This window comes from Orcinus orca, chromosome 13 (assembly GCF_937001465.1).
Source record: "Orcinus orca chromosome 13, mOrcOrc1.1, whole genome shotgun sequence".
In the NCBI taxonomy this organism is placed as follows: domain Eukaryota; kingdom Metazoa; phylum Chordata; class Mammalia; order Artiodactyla; family Delphinidae; genus Orcinus; species Orcinus orca.
In genome coordinates, this window is record NC_064571.1 from 65,319,670 (window position 1) to 65,342,377 (window position 22,708).

At 39.4% G+C, this 22,708-nt stretch overlaps 2 protein-coding genes across 18 annotated transcripts in view; both read right to left on the minus strand.

Annotated features, from left to right (window-relative positions):
• LTBP1 (latent transforming growth factor beta binding protein 1) overlaps positions 1-22,708 on the minus strand; it is a 423,263-nt gene that overhangs the window by 119,428 nt on the left and 281,127 nt on the right. For 12 of the 17 annotated variants that reach the window (XM_033425264.2, XM_033425268.2, XM_033425269.2 and 9 more), the window contains 7 exons: positions 20,708-20,730; positions 15,958-16,057; positions 15,039-15,137; positions 6,410-6,535; positions 5,068-5,193; positions 4,543-4,665; positions 949-1,068 (listed from right to left, as the gene is read on the minus strand). In XM_033425264.2, the coding sequence (XP_033281155.2) occupies positions 949-1,068; positions 4,543-4,665; positions 5,068-5,193; positions 6,410-6,535; positions 15,039-15,137; positions 15,958-16,057; positions 20,708-20,730 (717 nt within the window). The remainder of the gene's footprint in view (positions 1-948; positions 1,069-4,542; positions 4,666-5,067; positions 5,194-6,409; positions 6,536-15,038; positions 15,138-15,957; positions 16,058-20,707; positions 20,731-22,708) is intronic. The other 5 variants (XM_033425262.2, XM_049696308.1, XM_049696312.1 and 2 more) reach the window with 1 other exon arrangement.
• LOC101289149 (GA-binding protein alpha chain-like) lies at positions 17,400-18,957 on the minus strand. Its single transcript, XM_033425271.2, is given in 2 exon segments — positions 17,400-17,841; positions 17,843-18,957. Coding segments are annotated over 2 exon segments (1,356 nt in total). The 5' UTR covers positions 18,851-18,957; the 3' UTR covers positions 17,400-17,493.

A 22,708-nucleotide genomic window follows, 5' to 3' on the forward strand; every position in this document is an offset into this window, starting at 1 on the left:
TCCCATCCCCTACCCCAGTCAAACCCCCGGCCAAAGCTTAACTCAAGAATTTTCCTTGAGGCAACTCATTTTGTCATATGCTCTTGTAACATCAAAGAACCCTCCTTCCTAACACTTGGCTCATTTGTACATTTGCATTTACTTATGACATGTCTAGCTGAGTATCTGTCTCCTCAACTAGATAGTAAGTTCCATGAAGAAGGTACTTTTTTGGTCCCTCAGTGTATCCCAGCACTGAGTACAACTCTGGGTATAGATAGTGAGTTCTACTGCATTTGTGGAAGACAGGAAGGAAGGAAGGACGGAAACGTTTAACTCACATTGTCAGAATGTGGCATGGAGCAGAAAAAGATCAGGAACACAAAGGAAAACCATTAACAGGGAAAGCTAACTAGAGCACAGGTAATTGGGACCAAAGCAGATTCATCACTTATCTTCCTCAGTGCCTAAAGTAGGTACTCCATATTTGTTAAATACTTGAATGAATGAATGAATGAATGAATATAAGGGGCATGGGCAATCAATCCAGATTTCTCTTTCTACATTTGCAACTTGTGCTGCAAGTCTGTGTATATTTCCTGATTCTATGAGTCTGTGGTAGCTTCTCATGCCTTTTCTCTCTTTTTAAGCATTTTGCTCTCCACTTCTCTCTCTCTGTGGCACTGATTATTTTATTTGGTTTTGGGTATTAATCACACCAGGGCTAACAATTTGTTTCAATCAGAATTATCTGTCCCATGTAAAATCTCACTTCCTTCATGTCAACTGAATTTCTTACTTTCTTCATGGTTAAAAGTTACTTAGAACTTTTCTCTGAATGACATGAGTTTGTTACATCCCTTTTTTTCTTTTTCCACTTTGAAAAATGCCTCACTTGGCATTATACCACTCTGTCAGAAAACGGACCAGACAGACGAAACACAACTATGATAACACTCTAGTACCTACCAAGACACTGCCCATTCCAGCCTCGGAACCCTTCCGTGCAGGGAACACACTGGTAAGATCCAGGAGAATTCACACACTGCTCATCTGGACAAGTACTTGGAGTTAAACATTCATCAACATCTGAAAAAATAAAAAAGCCAGGTCACAGACATTTTATCAGAATACTAAAACACAAACTGACTCGTATGATGAAGGGGAAAAGAGGCATGTTTTATCTACATTTTGGTGAGGAAAACAATAGCTGAAAAAGTGACACACTGGGTCTGTACTTAAACACACAGTGAGAATGCATGGCCGAGTATACCATGCATACCATGCATGCAAACCTTTATGGCCCCAATTCTCCAACTGGCAGGCCCAGACCTCTCCACTCTGGGAACTGGCAGTTCTCTGGGGCCACTTTCTGGACATCAAACCTTTCAAGTAATAGCATGGCTTGCCAGAAAGAAATACAAGAAATGGACATGAGAGTGAGGAAGCCATTTATCCACCTGGCTAGAGGTTCTCTCTGCAGTCACTGGATGCCCTAGGGAAATCCTTGCTTTGGCTTCATGGCCCCCAAAACATCCTAGGTTTGAATAATTTAAAACATTGCATATGAGAGGAATTCCTTGGAGGTGGAAAAAGAATATTAGGAGAGAATGAACTCATCAAATACTTCCAAGATTTTCCAGAAAATACAGTGAATGATCATAGGGTAACACATTCTGGTTTAAAATACACCTTACTTTTCCCATTCACAGCTAACGAAAGTTATTAATCCTTGTTCTTTTCAATGTGAGGAGAAAAAAAACACCTTAAATACAGATAGAACTGTGGCAGAGATACAGGAGCTTCAGGCTTTTTTAAGAATAGTAAAACAATAAAATGGAGGAAAAGTAACATATAGGAGATGGTTCAACAGTTTAAACCTTGGGTACCAACCCCAACAAAAATAGGTGTTTTTCTGGAGTTGAGTTTTGAATTCAAGTGAGTGGATTCAATGTCTAAGTGTCTCAATATGAGATGTATATAGGACCTCTAATCATACCTAAAATGTAAACAGATTTTTCAGGACATAAGCTAAAAAGTGAAACAAATATATAATGAATACACTAAACATACACGGGTATTTGAGGTCATCATTCTGGTAAGTTCTCAAAAATCATCTCTCATTATATATCAATAGACATGTGTGAAAAGATGTTTAAGGTAAAAGATGTTATTAATAGAATAAGCACCAGGTCAGTGTTGTAATTTTTTTTTTTTTCCTATCAGCGAAAAATTCTTGCCAGTAGACAATGACACACAGTGTTTTTTTTTAGGTCAGATGTTCTGGGACTTCTTGTTCTACAAAAAGATGATGCTTGCCAGTTTCATTTTCCAAACAGCATTACATCCTTCTCTGTATGGGATATTTTAAAAAATGGAACTACAACTGCGAAGTCAGAGAGGGTCATTGAGATAGGCTGGTTTGATAAATAAGGTACAACACTGAGAAACACAAGACAATATCCCTGCATTTCCTGTTGCTCTCACCTCTGTTTGCTTGTTCCCTCATCTGTAAATGAGGGACTACCGGCCTGGTAATACCTTCACAGAATAAAGTAAGGATGCATGAGATAACGTCTGTAAACTACAATAGACTCCTTGGAGACTGGCGCTGTTTGAAAGCAACTTTGTCAGTGACAGCTGAGAAAATCTTCAGTGAGCCAGAAGCCCGGGGACCTTTGGTTCTAGTCCATGATGAAATGAGAAAACAGCTACATTATTTGACTCCTTCATTTCAAGCCTTTTCATGGGGATAGAATTATATAATTATTTACTCAGGGAATGCTGGTGATATTTCTGTTAAATAATTTCTATACACTGAATAGTCTCCTAACTGCTTTCCATTTATTTCCTTTATCTTCAAATTTCTTTTCTATTCCTTTCTACTGTCCATCCTTATGCTCTGGTAATTCCTAAATAGCTTATCTTCCTGTCCTGAGTCTGTGTGTAGAACTTGAGGATCCATATTTGACCTTCTGGAGGAGCATTGCTTTGCAAATAAATGCTTGTCAGACATACCCACGCCTTTTTTTTTTTTAAAAAAACATTCCCACAATTACAGATGTTCTGAAAAGATCTATGCAAAAACAAAACGAGTCAGGGAAAGGGGAAGTTTAAGGAAACTAACACTTCTTGAGAACTAACAAGGTGACAGGCACCATACAACATTCTGCAACACCCATTTACTTGCACAAGCCTGAAAGTTCACTGCATGGTTCCCATTTCACAGATGAAGAACTAAGTTTTGAAGGGGCTACGTACCTGGCTCCAAGTTAGACAGTTACTGAGTGCGGGCGTCATGCCATAGTCTCTGCTCTCCCTATCCTCAAGCTACCTCCAGAGCAGAGGGAGGGTCCCCCGTAAGAGGAAAGTAGGGACACTTCACACCTGTGCTGTCCCATGGCCCTCAGCCGTCAGGAGAAGAGTTCATATCTGTGTTCCGATGGGAGCTGATCAGAGATGCAGTAACATAAAACGCTCCCCACTTCTCTCCAGATAACTCGGGCTGAGGCAAGGGGCCAGCAAGAAAGGCAGGTGCAGGCTGCCAAAAAACTGTCTAATGCACTCTCCCTCCAGACCTGGTCATTAGAACCACGAAGAAAACCAACATGTAGGAGCCAAGAGACAGCTGAGAGCAGCCTGCCCCAACTGGCCCATCCCTCCCGAGTGCTGGAGGCCCAGCCACGTCTGAAAAGAGGCTCAATGTCAGGCAGCCGGGCAGGGAACCCCACAGAACCAGCACCATCCCTACAGACAGTCTCCTCAAAAACGTGCCCAGAGACCCCTGCTCCTCTGCCCTCACATTTCTTTGGCAAGATTTAAGCAGAGGTTCAACATATTTCTTCACGAAAATCATTATTCAAAGCGTACCATGGTGGTTTCAAAAAGTACCTGTGTGACTTGGACACAGGCACGAGCAGAAATATTCAATGGTTAATCATTTTAATTTTGAAAAGTTAAAAACTTTTCAAAACATTTTTACAACGAGAGCAAATCCATTGCTGGGGTCAATACGAAAGAAATTTTATCTAGCACAGCTGGAATCTGACTTGGAGCTGGTCAGACAGCACTTCTGTAGACAGTCTGCAAGCAAGTCCCAGAACACATGCGAAAGAAAGAAGCTGAGACAAAGGAATGGAACAAGGCGAAAAGGTCGAAAACAATAAGTCCGCACTGGTGACACCTGCACCATGCCCCCAGATGAATGATGCAGACACTACAATTAAGTCTGGGTTTGTACCAAAACCCTCTGCAGTTAATTGTTCTAAAGTGATTTCACTCCACATACCAGAGAAGGCAGATACTGAAATGAGTAATAAAGAGCATATGAAGGTGGAAAATGACCCAGACAGAACCACTGAAGTAAGGCAAAGGGGCTGTGATCCCAGAAGGCAGCAAGAGCTTGGATGAGCTGGTATCCTGCACAGATCGGTGGTGAAGGAAAATTCGTACCAGGCCAGGTGCCCGCCGGCCCTGGGTTCTGGACCCAGCCCTGCATTTCATGGTCACGTGCACTCAGCACTTCAAAGGGGCGCAGGCTCCCCATCCTCTCAGCAGACTCACCCTCGCAATGGCCTCCGGGGGTCATGCGGTACCCGCTGTCGCAGTATTCACACCGGAAGGCCCCCACGGTATTGACGCAGTGCCCTTCCCCACAGACGTCTGGCCTCAGGCACTCATCAACATCTACGCAAAGCAGAAAACATTGTCGAGTTTTATTTCCCAAAACATAATTCCAAACCTCTCCCGTCTCCCAGGTTAGTTCGATGTTAAGAATGAAGCAACTGATTCCTAACATCTATCATCTCTTTGATTTGTTCCAAAAAATTGAGTGGTTTTGATTTACTCGAATCCAAAAGAAACATTTAACGCCTCTGGTTTTTGCAGACATTTGATACTATTCATTCAAAACTGTTGGGGAAAAAATTCCATTTTTTAATCTTCCAGCATCTAGCAGATAACTATGTTGTAACAGGGGTTTAATAATAAATTTGGGGTGGTCTGAATAAGCCCTGGACTGATGGAATCTTAGGGGAGCTAGAAACCCGCATGTGGGAATTTACTCATCTGAAAGAACACTGTCATTACCTATGCAGTTAGTACCCTCCTCACTGGCCATGAACCCCGCTGGGCAAATACACAAGAAACTTCCCTCAGTGTTTTCACAGCGTCCCTGGGAGCAGAGGTGTTGGGCCTGAGCGCATTCATCAATATCTGTTAACAAAAAGACAGATAAAAGGATTAGTGTAGTCTAGCATGAAATTCTCAGTCTCTCTGTTCATGAAATACCAGCACACCAACCCCTGTGTCCCACAAACCTTTATAAGTGAGGAAAACAGTAAAAGGAGACACGATCAGTCTTCCTGAATACCTGAAGGGCTGTTACTGGGAAAAGGGAATACACATACGGTGTACTGCTTTGAAAGCTCAAGCTACAACCCTGACATAGGTGTTTCAAAGAGAAAGATTTCAGGTCACCACAAAAGGACCTGCCTGATAACTGGAGTCATGTAAGCACTGGAATTCACTGTGCAACTCCCAGGCCAGCTCAGCAGAGACAGTCAGAAATGGTGGGACAGGCACTCTTTCACTGTGCACTTGGGTAAAGCGAGACTGAATCATCTCGACCGACTGCCCTTTTCGACTTTATGTGCTGGGGTTCTAAACATAATACATCTAATGTATACAAATTCAAGAGACAGAGCCATGCTATGATGGAGCAGGTGGATGTTCCCCTCACACCTCACCCCACATATATATGCAAAACAAAACGGCAAAAGTCACATCTGCATAATGGCATTTAGCATATTAAAGTGGGTTTAATTAGGTATATGCCTTTGTTGCTCTATATTTGCCTTATAGCTCTTAGTGCTGAATTTTCTTTTTCTAAAAAAATGATATTAAATTTAGTGTTAACACATTAAAATGACCTACTTAACACTATTACACCCCTTTTTGAGATTCATTTTTTCCCCAAAGAAGCATATATGAGATCCCTACTTCATAAATTCATTAATAGTTTTGTGTCAGCATATATTGATTTTCAATATAGAAATCCCTTTTAAAAATCAGATTTTATGAACTTAGATGAACATAATTCTTTACTGCAGAATATATTAATTTGTTTTGCTAAATATGTCTGTAGATAGCTATTTCTAGAACTCTTAATTTTATATTCTTTCCCTGAAAAGCTTTGGGAAGTTATTCCACCTTTATGTAATTGTATTACACTTGGCAAGGTAGGTAGCATTGAACCAAGCGGTAAGAGCTTCCTAGGAGTTTACTGAACCTCTTTTTGAGTACCCTTAGCTCAGGGATAAAATTTTTAAAAAATTAAACACAATAACATTTTCCCCATAATAAAAAATGTTCTTTATGTGCAAATATTTGATATTTAATAATCTCATCTACCAGAAGTGTCTCTTCTTACCAACACATTTCCTCTGTTGCTCACTGAACTTGTAGCCATCATAGCATATACAGGTATACCTCACCGGTAGGTTAATGCAGTGTCCTGCTCCACAGATATCAGGGTTCACAGTACATTCATTGATTTCTTTAAAAATAAAAAAATGTAGGGAAAAACAGATATAAACAAAGATTCCACTGCTACTTGCAAACCATTACTTGTGTTTCCTGATTACCTTATTCCCAGGTATGCAATTAGAAAACAAAATTTTATACTCTAAAATCAAGTATAAATTCATTTGATTACCGATGATCATCATTTCATAATTGATCAGTTAGTCCCAGCCAAGGTCATGAATAATTCTTAATGAAACAACTTCTAAGATGAACTGGAGAAGGTGGAAATTCGGAAAGAGGCCATGTTAAAACGTTATAGTCAGTTGTGAATTTCCAAGATGGCCCATCAATGAGTTTCTATCCACTCCAGTTCATTTTGAATGATGGACCAATCACATGATTTCTCCTGATAAGAAATAGATGGTAACTTTCTATTTGTTAGCAGGCCAAATTCAAGTTCCAAAAACTATATTCAACCTCCTTCCAAATTTCTCATTAATTCTCCAGAAAGATTTACCACTTCTAATCAAAGCAGAACTTCTGGATGCAACTTACTCTTCATTTGCCAATTTCAACAGGAGCATATTTTATTTACACTAGTACAGAATCTTCTTCCAAATCTTCTCTGCTCAATTCCTCCCTCACTCTCCTCCTGATTCCTGCATGAGACTGGCTTCTTCTATGAAGCCTGAGAAGATGAGCCCCAAGTCCTCACTCCACCCACAGACAAGGCCGTGGTCAAGGCAAGGTGAGAGGAGCTCCCAGTGGGTGAAGGCCATCACGGCGTGTTTTATTACCAAGAGGACCTGAGGACTCAAAGGTGACCTGAGATGAATTACTCCAAGACAGTCTGTTGATTTCAATGATCTTTGTAAGAATGTATAATAGAATAGTGGGGGGCGGGGGGCACAGCTGGTGGTCAGAAGCCCAGCCTTGGAGGACAGTACAGGTACCAACCTCGCTGCCCTTTCTTAGCTCTGTAACAAAGAGCAAGTTACTTAAACAATCTAAGCCTCACTTTTCTGTCTGTGTAAATGAGAATTATCAGAGCACCAACTTCAGAGCATGAAGTTCTAAAGAGTTAACCTAAATAATGCATGTAGCTCAATGCCTGGCATTATATGTGCTCAATACAAGTTAGCCATTATTGGGCTTCCCCAGTGGCGCAGTGGTTAAGAAACCGCCTGTCAATGCAGGGGACACAGGTTCGAGCCCTGGTCCGGGAAGATCCTACATGCCACGGAGTAACTAAGCCCGTGAGCCACAACTACTGAGCCCGCGTGCTGCAACTACTGAAGCCTGCGCACCTAGATCCTTTGCTCCGCAACAAGAGAAGCCACCACAATGAGCACCCACGGCAACGAAGAGTAGCCCCCACTAGCTGCAACTAGAGAAAGCCCGCGCGCAGCAACGAAGACCCAACGCAGCCAAAAATAAAAATATAAATAAAATTTTTTAAAAGTTAGCCATTATTACTGATTACTGTGGTTGTTCCTATTGAAGTCATTTAAGAATAGATAACAAAGAAACAGCACATTTATAATAACTACCTTGGGCTATTATCTCACTGTCATCACGTAGTAAACAACACTTAAAACAGATGAGACCATGGATGAGCCCAAGTGGCCCAGTGGAGGAAGACGGGGCCTCAAGCATGACAAGCTAAATCACACCTTTGTTAGAGAAATCTATGGCTTGAAGGAAAAGAAAAGCAGGCATGCTACTGTCACCAATAACCCACTGTGAGTTCTGAAGAAAGATGTGAAAAACAGTGTTTTAACAAAAATTCACTATGGAAATGACCTAAGTTGGGGTTGAGGTTGCTCTCCAAAACCCAAACCACATTCATTTTTCATCAAGTGTTATTCACTGTGCTGTGATTTTAAGACAACCGATGCAAGTCATTTGAAAAGTTGCTAGGCTTTATAAGGACGCATACGACTACAGAGCTGCAGTATTTTGCACCAAATCACTTGGATTATGAAAAAAACACACATTTACAAGTTACTTATACCTTTAGTGAGTCTATTTATGCTAATTCACTATCCGAAAAAGATTGTTTATAGTCAGTATAATATCAAATTACAGAAAAAATAATCCAAAAGGCTAAAAAAACATGGGTGATTAACACGATTGCCTAGACTTAAGTGACTGATACTAACAACATAAAACAATGAATTATGATACATATGTAGGATAGATCATTATATAATCATTAACAGGATAGGATAATGCTTATTTGTTAAGAAAATATAGTTAGGTACAAATTATAATATAGGATATGATCTAAATTATTTTATGCACAGAAAAGAAGACTGGAAGGAAATAAGTCTTAAGTGTTACAATTATGGGGATTTGTATTGTCTATATTTTTCTGTATTTTTCAAAATTTCTACAATGAACAGGTATAATTACTTCTATAATCAGAAAAGTCTTTCTTAAAAAATTATTATTTCTATGTGCCACAAAAATCTGAAGGTAGAAAAGGTAATCTTCTCCAGGTTCTACTCCTAGACCCTCAGGTAAGCACTCCCTTCTCTGTTTCTAAGAATTCTTTAGTAGAATAGTGTGAGAAGCACATCTTTAACCAGCTATTCTTAAGGTAGGTAGATGCCTTCTTTGAAAATTATTGGTATTTAGATTTCTTGATTTTCTTTGTAATTATTTCCATTATGTTCTTATCTGTCATTTGCTTAAAGCAGAAAAGACATACTGATCAGATTTGCAAAAAGAAAAATTAGAAGATGACTTAATATACTAGGAACAAGAATTCAGAATTAAAAGGCTGTACATCTGGGGTTTTCAGGAAAGGCTTAATCAGTACTCACTGCCCCACCCCCAGCCCCACACATACCAATATGTTGATTACCAAATATTTATTTGTCCTTTCAGGTATAGCTTTAGGATGGATTATTTTACACGTGTGAACAAAAGTCTTCAAAAATATGTGATGCTTAATTCAGATGAGATACATTCCTATACCAGTGTGCCAATATTTAGATCTTTTCTTCTTAAGTCAGATCTAAGATAGGAGAAATGGTTAAGAATTTTAATTCCTTAGTCTTAAGAAATGAATAATAATAGCCTTTCCTTCCAATCTAGTATCTTAAATGGAAGCTATGAGGTTGAAATAGTTATGAGGAAAGCTTGAGGATTTTTAGTTGATTACCTCAGATTAAGTATATAAAGATGCAGCTTGAAAATGTTGATCCCAGTTGGTACGAACGTATGTAAGAAAATGTTACTCTGACACCACTAGAGGGTACTAAGAGATACATCAAAGGAACGAAGGGACATTTACTAACGTATACTTGATTTCTACACTGTTTGCCCCATTTTTTTTTTAATATAGGAGTGATGAATGTAGCTTATCAGTTTGTCCTCAGAGATACCTTTTATCCATTTGCTAGGAGGATTCCACCCTTCTAAATTAAACAAAAAAAGAAAGCCATAACAACTTCGAAACACCTCTGCTTTCTCTTTACTACTCATCAAAAAATTTACCAGATTATAGTCAACAATACTGTATTATAAATTCCAGTGTTGCTAAGAGATTAAATCTTAACTGTTCTCAACACACAAAAAGGAAAAGTATGTGACATGATAAAGGTGTTACCTAATGCTTTTATAGTAATCATAGTGCAATATACGAATGTAGCAAACCAACACACTGTATACCTTAAACTTATATAATGTTATGTCAACCACGTCTCAAAAAAAAAAATTGATCAATACCATTTTTAAGGTAAAAAGTAAATTACTGCTACTCCTATTTTAAAACTTTAAAAACATGTCTCCCACCACCTCTTCCCATGCTTTCCCTCCTTGTCTGTTACGCTTTCATTCTTTTTTTTTTTTTTTTTGCGGTACGTGGGCCTGTCACTGCTGTGGCCTCTGCCATTGCGGAGCACAGGCTCCGGACGCGCAGGCTCAGCGGCCATGGCTCACGGGCCCAGCCGCTCCGTGGCATGTGGGATCTTCCCAGACTGGGGCACGAACCTGTGTCCCCTGCATCGGCAGGCGGACTCTCAACCACTGCGCCCCCAGGGAAGCCCCACTTTCATTCTTGATCACATATAAGTTATACAGAAAGCCAAGTCCTGAGGGTATTGTCTTAAAACTGAAAACAAGTTGCTGGCTTTCTCTGGGTTTTGTGGGGCACAGACATTATGCTTTACATTTTTCTAAGAGGTCACTCACACATTGGCTTGTGAGCCTGTTCCCATGGAAAGGATCAGTTCAGGTCAAAACATACATTTCCCTGTACATGCTGATAGCGTCAACACAAACACTGGGAATATGGCAAAGCCTCGCACAGGAAGCACTAATTACTGGCCTCCCGGGCACTCTGGTTAATGATAATGTCTTCTCTTCTAAAGCATGTTTGGTTTCCCAGAGATCAAGAGACTGCTCCCACTGGACTCTTCCAGGTGTCCTCCTTCATAACACCTATCACATTTCCCCGGGTTTGCAGGACCGCCTTATGCTTTCCTACTACATGTGGCCCCTGAAAGAGCTTCACCTGCACTGGGCCAAGGACCTTACTGTTTCTTTCCCAGGAGCCCGTTTAGAATTTGGAAGAAGAGCCATGACCAAAAGCCAGTGGAAAACCAAACACTCTATTTATCCCGGCAAAAAGGCCAGTGGTGGGCTTAAGAGTTTGGTGTTTTTATTTTTAAGAATTAAATGAAAAAGAGCTTTTGACAAAAATATGAAAGTGAGTATGCTGACCTTTAGCTTTTTTCCTCATCATGTGATTACTCAAAATAAATAAATAAACAGAGCTGGAAATATTAAAGCATGATGAGTTAACATGGAAAAAAGTTCACCTTCCATTAGCATACATAGTTTATTGAGGCTGTCATGATACTGGTAATATGCTTCAGGGACAAAGGTTTTTATAAAGTGGTCATTTCTGAGTTCTGGAAAAGATCCAATGAGCAAAATAGTTGTTATAATGTTTGGGCCATGATGATTACAAAGGTTTACACAAAGCAGTCATCGAAAGTCAAAGAATAATTTCTGGCTGGTCTGCAAGGGCCATGGAGAAAGTTTAGGAAGAGCTGGAGGAAGGCATCAAATGTCAACTCATGGAAAGGCTTACAGAAATGCCCTGGCTTCCTAACTGCCCCACAAAGAGCATAAACTGTCCCACAACAACTGAAGCAGATGTTCCCACTTTGTAAATACTCGCCAGAGAAATAAAGCTTTGATTTTCCAACCTATCCTTGAGCTATTAAGATACTATGCTAAATCAAGAATTTATATGCTGAAATGTATCATTTATTTGGAAACAGTATACCAATAATATTGCAAACCACCAACTGAGCTGCAGAGAGTGGAAAGTATCACACTTATTCCCTGCAAATATGTGGCTCACTTTATAATTACTGCAAGTCAAAGTGAGTCTGATGAAATCTGCAAAGGCTACTTCCAATCTCACCATCATAAAGATATCATCGTCGAGCAATGTGGAGCTTATTTTGTTTATTTTAGGTACCTACTTATTATTCTATTCCTTTCTTCAATTTATGGATAAAACTAAGACTGACAAACATCTACCTCCTTTGTGTTCTAGGGGAAACAAAACAAAAAAAACACGCCTAATGTTTCAGAAAGAAATGATCAGATTGCTCCTTCAATCTACATGTTTGGCTCTCTTATCAAAACCAATGGGAACATCTATATTTTGATTTCAATTAAATTTGATACAAAACAGTCCTCTTGTTCTAGTGTAGATTACAGATCATGTAGTATGGCTCCAAAAATTGCAAGCCATTTAAATTCAAAGACTATCTACAGTGTTCTCCCCATGGATTGTTCTAGAAAGATTCTTTTACTATATGAAGTCGGAGCACCTACAAATGCTGCATGAAGATAAAATTTCAATGTCACTTGTTTCCTGGAAGGAAATATTTGTGCTTCAAACATGTGATAGCAGATGTTAGCCCTGTATCTCTGCCAAACTCCAATTAAGCTGTCTTCTAACAACTTCATATAGCACAGCTACTTTCATTTTTTTCAATCAGCTCCGCAGTTCAGTTGAAGCTGAGTAACTGCAATTTATTATTCCTCACAGGCCTGCATTTAAATGATTGGCTACCTTTATCCAGCCAAACTTAACCTCTACAAAGCTAGTTTGCAAGAAGTCTGATGGTTGAAGTCAGCCATTGTTAAAAAGGCACAAAAGTATGTCTTCACATTGGAAAATGAAAACAGTACTTGAAAGAACTTTTGCACTGACAGACTGCAATTTTTCTTTTTAATGCTGATATAAACAATGAGAAGATCCTCCCTGACCAAGATGGTATATTACATGTTTGTATGCCTTGCACTGTATAGCAGAGTCTCTCATAGATGGGATTAATAAAGTGGGTAGACATACATGTGACTTCAGAACAGAGAATAACAATTTTAGCCACAGCCATTAAAAAAAAAAATTAGCATTTCACCGTATCACTAGAAATATTTAGAATAGCTAATATTTCTATAACACTTTCCTCGGTATTTATAGTAAAACCAAAGAGTAGTTGCCCTGCATTCATGTGGGAAGACCATGGCTCTGGGTGCAGCTGCACCTTGAGGGTATCCCTGAAGTAGGTGAAAACACACTGCTGGGTCCATGATGTGACTCTGCACTATTTAGTCAACTGCATTTCACCTTGGGGCAGGGGTGCTTTTTAAAAACACTTTCTCGTCTGCTGTATCAGTTCAAGTATCTAAGAGAAATTACATCCACAATTTTGAGAAAATGGGTAAAAGTTTTTGGTTTTTTAAAACATATAAAAGCTGTATGTATTTAAGGTGTACAACTTGATATTTTAATATGTATACATTGTGAAATGATCACCACAGTCCCACTAATTAACACATCTAACCAAGCACATGTCTATTGGAAATGATGCATGTCATGTTTCTGAAGAGGTGAAATTCTAAGGGAGGCTGCAAACTCCTCTATTAGCTTCTCCTGCCAACCCACTGCCAGCCTCATCCTGTAATGACATCAGGAACTTAAGCTGCTGTGATACATCTTAGTGATATTTTCTCTGATTATAATACTATATTTCCACACAAGAACATGTGGAATACACAAAAAATTCTAAAATGAAACAACGCCCGAACCTTTCAGACCCCACTACAAAAAATAATCACTGCTAATATCTGATGTATTTTCTTCTAGCATTTTCTCAATGTACGTATGTCTTTTTTTTAATATTTATATTCAATCATATATTTATATTCTCCTTCAGATTCTTTTCCATTATAGGTTATTACAAGATATTGAATATAGTTCCCTGTGCTATACAGTAAATCCTTGTGTTTCTTTGTTTTTAAATTTTTATTGGAGCATAGCTGCTCTACAATGTTGTGTTAGTTTCTACTGTACAGCAAAGTGAATCAGCTACACATATTTGGTTTAATACACTGTATCCTTCATTTTCATATACTTCATCTTGTATTTAACAATATCTTGTGACCATTTTCTGAGAGATTTTAATAAAAATTCTTCAAAAATACTGTAATATTTGACGGTAGCATACTGTTTCAATGTAGATATAATTATCTATTTCCCTATAGTTAAATACTTAGGTTTTTTTTTCTATTTCTCTATTATACATGGTGCTGTGGTAAGCGTCCATTTATATAAACCATTACAACAGTTTGCGGGGACGTTATTTCCTTATACTAGTTATTTTAATATGGGATACTGACTTAAAAGTCTTGAAGATTTTTTAAAGTTCTTGACACATATTGCCAGTTTGTGCTTTCCAGAAAAGTTGAACTAGTTTACATTCCTTTCAGCTATGTGTGAGAGCCTCAATTTCACTCTAGTAAAAATGAAATACTGATTCGTTAAGAATAAAGAATTCTCATTTTAATTTGCATTTCTTTGACTACTCGTAAAGTTGAAATTTCCTATTACATATATGTTTCTTGGTATGTTATCTATGAATTACCTGATTACATTATTTCCATTTTTCTATCAGCGTTTTTATTGCTGATGTATAAGACCTCACTATACATTAAGGATATTAACTTTCAGGCTGTTGGTTACAAATTATGATAAATCTTTATAATTTGTCACTAATGATTAAAATAATATATGTTTATTATAAAGAATTTTAAAATATATAAAAATATATTGGAGAGCATAAATGTTATCCATGATCCTATCAACTGGGGATGGTTAAACACTGTGATGAACTTTTTCTGTTTGTAAACATTTAAAAAATAAAACTGGAATCACTGTGTTCTATATTTCTTAATATTTTGCCATAAGCATCTCCTCACAACATTAAATACTTTTAAAACATTTATAGCTATGTGATATTCCGCTGCACATGTACCATAACTCGTTTAAACATATTCCTCCTTTAAACGGTATTTAGATCATTTCCAAATATTTGCTCTCATGACTAACTCTGCCATGAGCAATCTTGTGATACATGTGATACAGCTTCGACACTACATTTAAAATGAAGTTCATATCCACGTCTCCTCCACAGGCTCTGTGACATCAATACTGCACCTACCTGTTACTTGAGTAGGTGCAATGACTTGGCTGGCGCTTGATGTTGAAGCTTCAGGAGCTACTTCCACAGGCACAGGAGGTGATGTTTTTTCAATCACTACTATACGAGGAAGGAGGGAATAAAATGAAAATTAAAGGCTGTTATGTGCATTGAGATCCCATTTCAAAATGCAAGCATAATTTAATCTAACAACATACCACAGTAATTCTTGGATATAGGAATGGCTATGGGTCCCTAAAGCTCATGGTATTAGCCTGTAGCCCTGGTTTCAACATTTAGCAAGAATATCTGAGAGCAATTTGGAAGCCAAGAAAAATGACCCTTCATCAAATGATGAACCTCAATAATGTTCTAATAATATATACTACTCCTGACCACAGAAAATAGTGAAAAATTTTATCATCATAATACTTATAATATAGTGGTCTCCCCTTATCTGAGGGGGATATGTTCTAAGACCTCCCCAGTGGATGTCTGAAACCGCAGATAGTACCAAACCCTACATATACTATGTTTTTTCCTATACTAACGGGCAGGAAGCATATAGAGCATGGATACTGGACAAAGGGATGATTCACGTCCCAGGCAGGATGGAGCAGCACGGCGCGAGATTTCATCATGCTACTCAGAACAATGCACAATTTAAAATGTATGAATTGTTTACTTCTGGAATTTTCCACTTAATATTTTTGGGCTGCAGCTGACCGCAGAAAGTGAAACCACGGATAAAGAAGGATTGACTGTACCATACTTACACTAACATTATATAAGTATATTAATATACATAAGTGTATTTCACATTTTACTTCACTTAGGAACTCTCCTGATTAAAACTTTAAAACCAAAGACACAAAAAAATCCTCATCTTACTCTTTTATTCATAGTACTCTTACAAACAGCACAAATCAACACAGGCTACCTGGAAACTGTGGATGCAGATGAATAGTGGAAATGCCTGGAGAGAGCTGGGGTTGACTAGGCTCAAGTTTGGTTTTCTCTTGATCCAATGAAGGTATTTCCTAGATGGTTGTATTAAAAAGAAAAAAAGAAGAAAACAGAAAGTAGGAATTTTTAGTTTCCACATATTACTATTTTTATAAATTTTACTCTTAGAAAGGCAACAAATATCACAGGTACACAAAAACTTGGGCAATTGCTTGAAATTTAAAAAAAATGAACCGTTGCTGTGCTGCTACTATACTAAGCCCTTGAGTTTTCCCAGCAGTGCTGATATGTGCACACACCCTCACCCATTTCCCGGGGGCCCAAAGCAAAAGGTCTCTTCAGATATTTTAAACGAATGCCTTGGCTCAGGGGCCCACGTTTGGTCTGGAACAAGGCAAAACTGACCCCAGAGGAGAACTCCACCATCACCTCATTCACATGTGGCTTCTGCCCAAATAAAATGTCCAGCCACACTTTGCAGATTAAGTAATGGATACAGGTATGCCATAACAAAGAACACAATACATTAAAATACAGTAAGCCGGTCAGTCATTACAGTAACTTTACACCTCCACCTCTCAGAATACTGGTAGTCAAACAGCAACAGAAAAATAGGGACCTGGAGGAACACCTCACACATCCTGTTGACCACTCCTGTCCTCTGGGCCAGAAGCAAAGAAACAGACTGGCACCCAGGGCTCAGTTTCCAGTTACAGCTCCTTAGGGCTCCTGCAGACTGAACAGTCGGGCTAGGTAAGGATCTGAGACCTCACTCACACCACTGTGGGCCCAGAGCGCTCACATCACCACTCCTGGTTAAAGCACTCCTTGCTTTACTCACTGTCATCTTCCAGAAAGCCCACTCCCCTGGCCTCTGTTTCCCTTTTACCTTGTCACCTTTTCTGCTTTTGATAAAATAGATATCCTGCCTGAGTATGTCATCAAAGACCCAATTGTGTAGGCATGAGTGCTTACATGGTAACTCCATTTAGATATTCCACAAATTCCTCAAACCCATCCCTTCCCCAAAGCATCCAGGCTCTGATTCCACCTTCTTCATTTCTATTAACGCCACAGCCATTAACCTGTCCAGGTTTAAAGTCACTTTTTAGTACCCCTCTTTCATTCCTCATTCCAAGCCCTGCTCATTTCCACTATTCCTTATATTTGTTCATCTTTTTCCACATCCATAGCCCCCATTACCCTCGTGTGCACTCACTCTCTCATTCTCAGTTTCCTGTGGTCATCTAATCGACCTCTCAAGCTTCCTCTTTCTCCCCATCTCAGTTAATCCTGCTGTGATGCGTCTTCTAGAAACATTGAGCACTTATTACTTTTTCCCACATTTCCCCCTCCTTTTTTTCACAAGAGTATGAAATACATATAAAAAAATCATACATCAGATTGTACAGTGTAGAAATAAAAGAAGATTCAAATTCAGTAATAAAGGTAAGAGCAATACTTGCTCTAACATTTAAGCAAGACCTTGGACTCCCAAAAGGTCCTGGGCTCAATTATCCTTTTCTGTTTGCAGAGACGCAGTAGCCAGGGCTACTGCTGTGACTGGCTGGGCAATTCCATGGAGTTGCATCTTTGCAAGTTTCTTCTGTTCACATTCTGTGACCAAATGGTTCAACTCTGCTGCACTGTATCCAATAAGAGTCTTCAAGTCACAGACAAACTTGTATACAAATCTCTTGCCTTGAACTTTATAAATCATGTCCCCATCATAATAATACCTTAATGCACGACTAAGTTTCTCATAGTTCATTGTAGGTTTATTTTTACGTTTTCCCCATTTTTATGCAACCAGTTCGGGCTGATTTAGCTTAAGTTCTCCTTCATCACCAACCCAAGAAAATGCAGTCTCGAGCATCCTTGTCAGTAAGAAGTTCTAGCAAAAACTGCCACAGTTGGATTTGGCCGTTGTTTCCTGTTCTGTTCCCAGGTGAACTTCTATCTTCTCCTGAAATCCTTGGAGCTCTTTGTACTTTAGCTGCCTTTGCACTACTATTTATAGCTTTAATGGCTGTTGGTGTAGCAGACTGCACTGATGCTGGAATAATTTGCACAGGTTGATCAACTGTAGCTATCTCATTCATCTGTTGTTCTTGGCTTGCCAATACATATTTTCGAAGAAGTTCCAGATGACTCCAGAGAATTTCTTCCCGAGGAACCCGCTGAAAAAAATCTTCTTGGTTGAGACTACAGAGTTCTCTTCCGGAAATATTCAGCGTAGTGAGGTCTATATCGGTCATGCTGAATTCCTTCATTACCCAAACCCCCCAGTGCAGGACTTGGTCTGTGCACCACTGTATGGGATCACAGGGTACCCCAAGACGTTCTTGCTTTGTCCTATAACCTTCCAGAGCAGCAGCCCATCTCGTCACTTGTCCTGAGGTTTCACCTGAAATGGTTGTAATGTGTTTTATGCCATCAAGAGTTATCACTTGAGTTTCCTCAACAAGATGTGCTTCTGCTTCGGCATCTGGATCAATACCTACTTCAACTGTTTCCGCAGGTTTAACTATTTCCAGGATGTTTAGCTCTGGTTCAATTCCTTGGTAAGAAATTACCTGTACACTAAGCTGTACAGGTCCATCTGTCTTTACTCCTTGGTCAAATAAACTTCGTTCTGGATCCAGCTGGATATCTTGCAGGCAAATTTCACGAGCATCCAAAGAACACTGCAGTCTTGGTTCTAGTAGTTTCTTTAAATTGCCTATTGGCTCATTGATGTCTATGGCCTGGCTTACACATTCAGCTGGAGTGTAGGTTTGTTCAACAATGCTTTCTTCTGGGCACTCTGGTTTCTCTGTTCCATCAGTCTCAATTTCTATCAGCTCCTCTGCTTCTCTTTTCGTCATGATTGAAGTATTTCAAAAGCTGACCCCTCCACTTCCTCCTCCTGTTTGGCTTCTGTCTCACCTAGAGCCATCCGGTCGCCGACTGTCTCCGAGACGCTTCCTGTCCGGTGAGTCTCCCCCTCTTCTTAAGAATACAGACTAGCTTTTCTATTATCTATTAAAAGGTGACCCCAGTCAGTCTCAACTGCAGCCCACCCCCTGCAGCCCATGGTCAATGCTAGCAAGGAGCAGACCATGACCAGATGTGAGTCCACTCCCGCAGCTTACAGACAGAATTCCACACCTGCCCCCCTACTCCCCGCCCCCAGCAGCATGGGGTGGCCGACTTCCTACTTCCTAACCAATGTCACTTCTCCACTTGACATGTACGGTCCAGTTGAGGAGGAGGGTATTTCCCCACCGACCGCAACTGCAGTTTGGTGTTCCAAGCCTTCCAAAGCAGTGTCCCCCCCACCAAGTTCTTTTTCTAACGGAGTCTCCCCTGCTCCCCTAATTGACCTCTTGCTGTCCCCTCCCTCCACTGCACCTATGCGCACGTAATTTCCCATCAAGGGACCACCCTGCTTTCTCTTCATCAATCTTTAATATCGTGAGACCTGTGCGAAAAGTCAAGCCCGCAAAGCCTATGGCTGCATTTTCCCCACTGCCTCCTCTCCAAATAAACTGCAGGAAAAGTACACAAGCAAATTCTCAGGCCCTCTTTCAGATCCTTTATGAGAGTTACCATAAACTCAATCATAAACAGAGGAGAACAAAATCGGATACGATGAGGTTGTCAGGGAGCTGGCTGGCCCACTCATGGGCTAAAGGATTCCTCCCACTCATCACCCAGAACGAAATTCAAAATCAACAAAATTGCAAACTACTGTACATACTGATCTTTGGAAATGCTACCCAAGAGCTGCAAATATGCATATCTGTTGTGCTTCTTTTGGGGTCAATATAATGTAACATTTTTCCTTATTGGATGCTATCAGTCTAAAATCGTTCCTTTTTTCTGGATTCTTTCAGCACTTTTAACACTTCTGTTATTCTATCTCCCTATTTATAAGCTAAAGATTTACAAAACTACTTATAATAATTCACATATGTATATGACCCATCTAAATCCTAATAATTACTGCATTCTTGCCAACTGAATGAACACTACACAAATGTATAAACATTTAATAATTACCTAATTTTCATGTCACCAATAAAGAAATATTCAGACAAGGAACAATATTACATAAATAGGACAGAGCTCCAGCAAATGCCAGTATTTTCTACTGATAAATCTCACAATTCATAGCCTTCTTCTGGTGCCAGAAAAAGATAGATTAAAATTTCTCTAAAATTTTAAAGAAGTAATATCCCAGCATTTGATTATAAATTTCAAGGGTAAGCTCTGCTCCTACTCCAATTTAACTCAAACATGCACGTCAAATATTAGCTGAACTAAGAAGTACATCACTCAGTATATATATGCACTCTGAGAATACACAATTACATAAACATGTCAGAACCTTTCTTTCCATAGATGGTCCAGGCCATGAACTGACTCCTTGAATTTCATTTAAGCCCCTGATTCCCATCAGTCCTATCGTTTTTTTCTCCCTAGATTTAAGTTCCTTGAGAACAAGGAGTTTTGTCTGATTTGTTCTCTACTGTTTTCCTAACATTCAGAGTAGTGCCAGTTATACAGTAGGTGCTCAATAAATAAATATTTACTGAATGAATGAATGCTATATTTCCTTAAACAAAATAATGCATAATAGACATGTTACTGTATTTAAGTCTTAAAAAAATCACACATAATCTAGAAGAATGTCATTTTGAAGGTAACAAAAGACGACTTGCAAACAATGAATAAATTACCTTCTCAGGAGGTACAGTTGCCACTAAAATCAAAAAAGAAAGAAGGACATTAGTACAATTTAAGACAGTCCACTACATAATATTTCATTTTCTAAAAAGCAACAAAAGTTCAGTATGTCTCCAACAGGATTAAGAATCAAACTAAATCAAATGCAGAATTATGGTCATCTACCATTTTGGAGAATTTTACACGACTGACAGGGGAAAAGTATCTGTGCTATGTCATTCCTCAATTACAGGAGATCAGGTAGCAGATGTGATGAAGTTCTTTCCAACTCACTTGCTAACTAAAAAAGTTAAAGGAGGCAACACTTCCTGGTACATTGTTTCATGCCTAATCTCAATTTTGTAGAACTTCCCACACATTGGAAAACAAACATATTCATTATACTTATCCTTAACATAATAAATAATGTTTGAAATGCTTTCTGATGTCACTGTTAAAAGAGAACGCCCTGTTTCAATAAGAGACCAAAGAAAGGGTGCTGCATTCTTAGTGCGTAGTGATCTTTCATGAAGCCCTGTGAGCATTTTCAGGAAGATATGCTAACAAGATCATGAAAAGAATCACAAGCCAGCAAGATCCAATGAGAGATTAGCATCTGTATATTGAACAAATCACAGGTTACACCATCATCGACATTATTATAGGGTGGTGGCGGGAGTGATTATGCCTTTCTATTTTGAAACACTTTTCAAAAATCAGTATGTAGAATTAGTCCTTAAGCCTTAGATCAATAATCACAGGGATTTTTCTCATGGGTCAACGTCTCTATAAACATTAATATAAAAGGTAGATGCATTAACTTGTACAACCAATCAGGGCATCAGATTGTTAGCACTGCTGCAATGTTCTTGTGGTTAGAACAAGTCAACTAACTTTCTATCCTGTCTAACCCACCACCAAGAAACTCTTGAGGCAGAATCTGGACCACAGCCCATTTCCTCCTGCTTGTGCCAAGGCGGAGAAGGTGCAAACATCTGGCCAAGTGCACAGGAGCAAACTGGCCAGCACTGTCAATTCTAGGTGAGGTCCTACCTCGTCTGCCTAACCAAGGAGAAATGCAGCAAGTGAGAGAGGGGAATAAAATAGGCTAGAACACACAGAGGTTCAGAGCCCTGAAAAGAGACCTCTCTTCCTTGCCAAGCTCCCAGCGCCTCACTAACCTGGGCATCTTCTCCCCTCACAAAACCCATAAATGGACACCCTGAATTCTGACCTAAGAATCAAGTGTGAAAGGCCAACAGGAGCTTTATTAAAGCCAATACCTATTCCACACAAAGCTAAGATTTTTGTTCCTCCCATCTGGGGTGAGCACTTTTGTGGTGACAAAGATATTCAAAGTATTGGACATGCTGGTTTCTGTGGAGAGACGGAGATAGATAATCCCTCTTTCCGAACCAGAGAGTCAAAGCCCCTTGTCTCTAGTCTCCCTCTGGAGTAGCCGGCCTTAACCACTTCCTCGGAAAAATGTGCTCTTTGGTCATATCACATACTCTTTGTATGACATCTGCAAGTCAGTTGCTCTAAGTCTTGGTTTCTCAAAATATAAATTAAAAGACTTCACTAGGTGATCTCCAAGATCTCTTTCACTGATCCTGTCTTTCTTCACTTTGCTTCCCCCAATCCCTGACTGCCTGTGAGACTCTATTTCATGGACGCTCAGTTGACGCTTTAACTTTTTAAAGTCTATGGATTCCATTTTTTAAAGTAAATACATATTTATTAAATGGCCCTGTAGACACAGAAATGAATTCAGGCTACTCCCTGAAAAATGTGAATCACTCTCCAGGAATAAACACCAAGAAAAAGTAGCTCCCAAACACAAGACAATGTCCTGAGATGACCGTGGAATACTGCCACCTGCTAGGTACATACTACTCTGCAGCAGTGGTTCTCAATCAGGGGTGATTCTGCCTTCAGGGGACACTTAGTGATACTTGGACACCTTTTTGGTTGTAGCAACTGGGAGGGGGAGCAACTGGCTTCTAGGGGTTAGA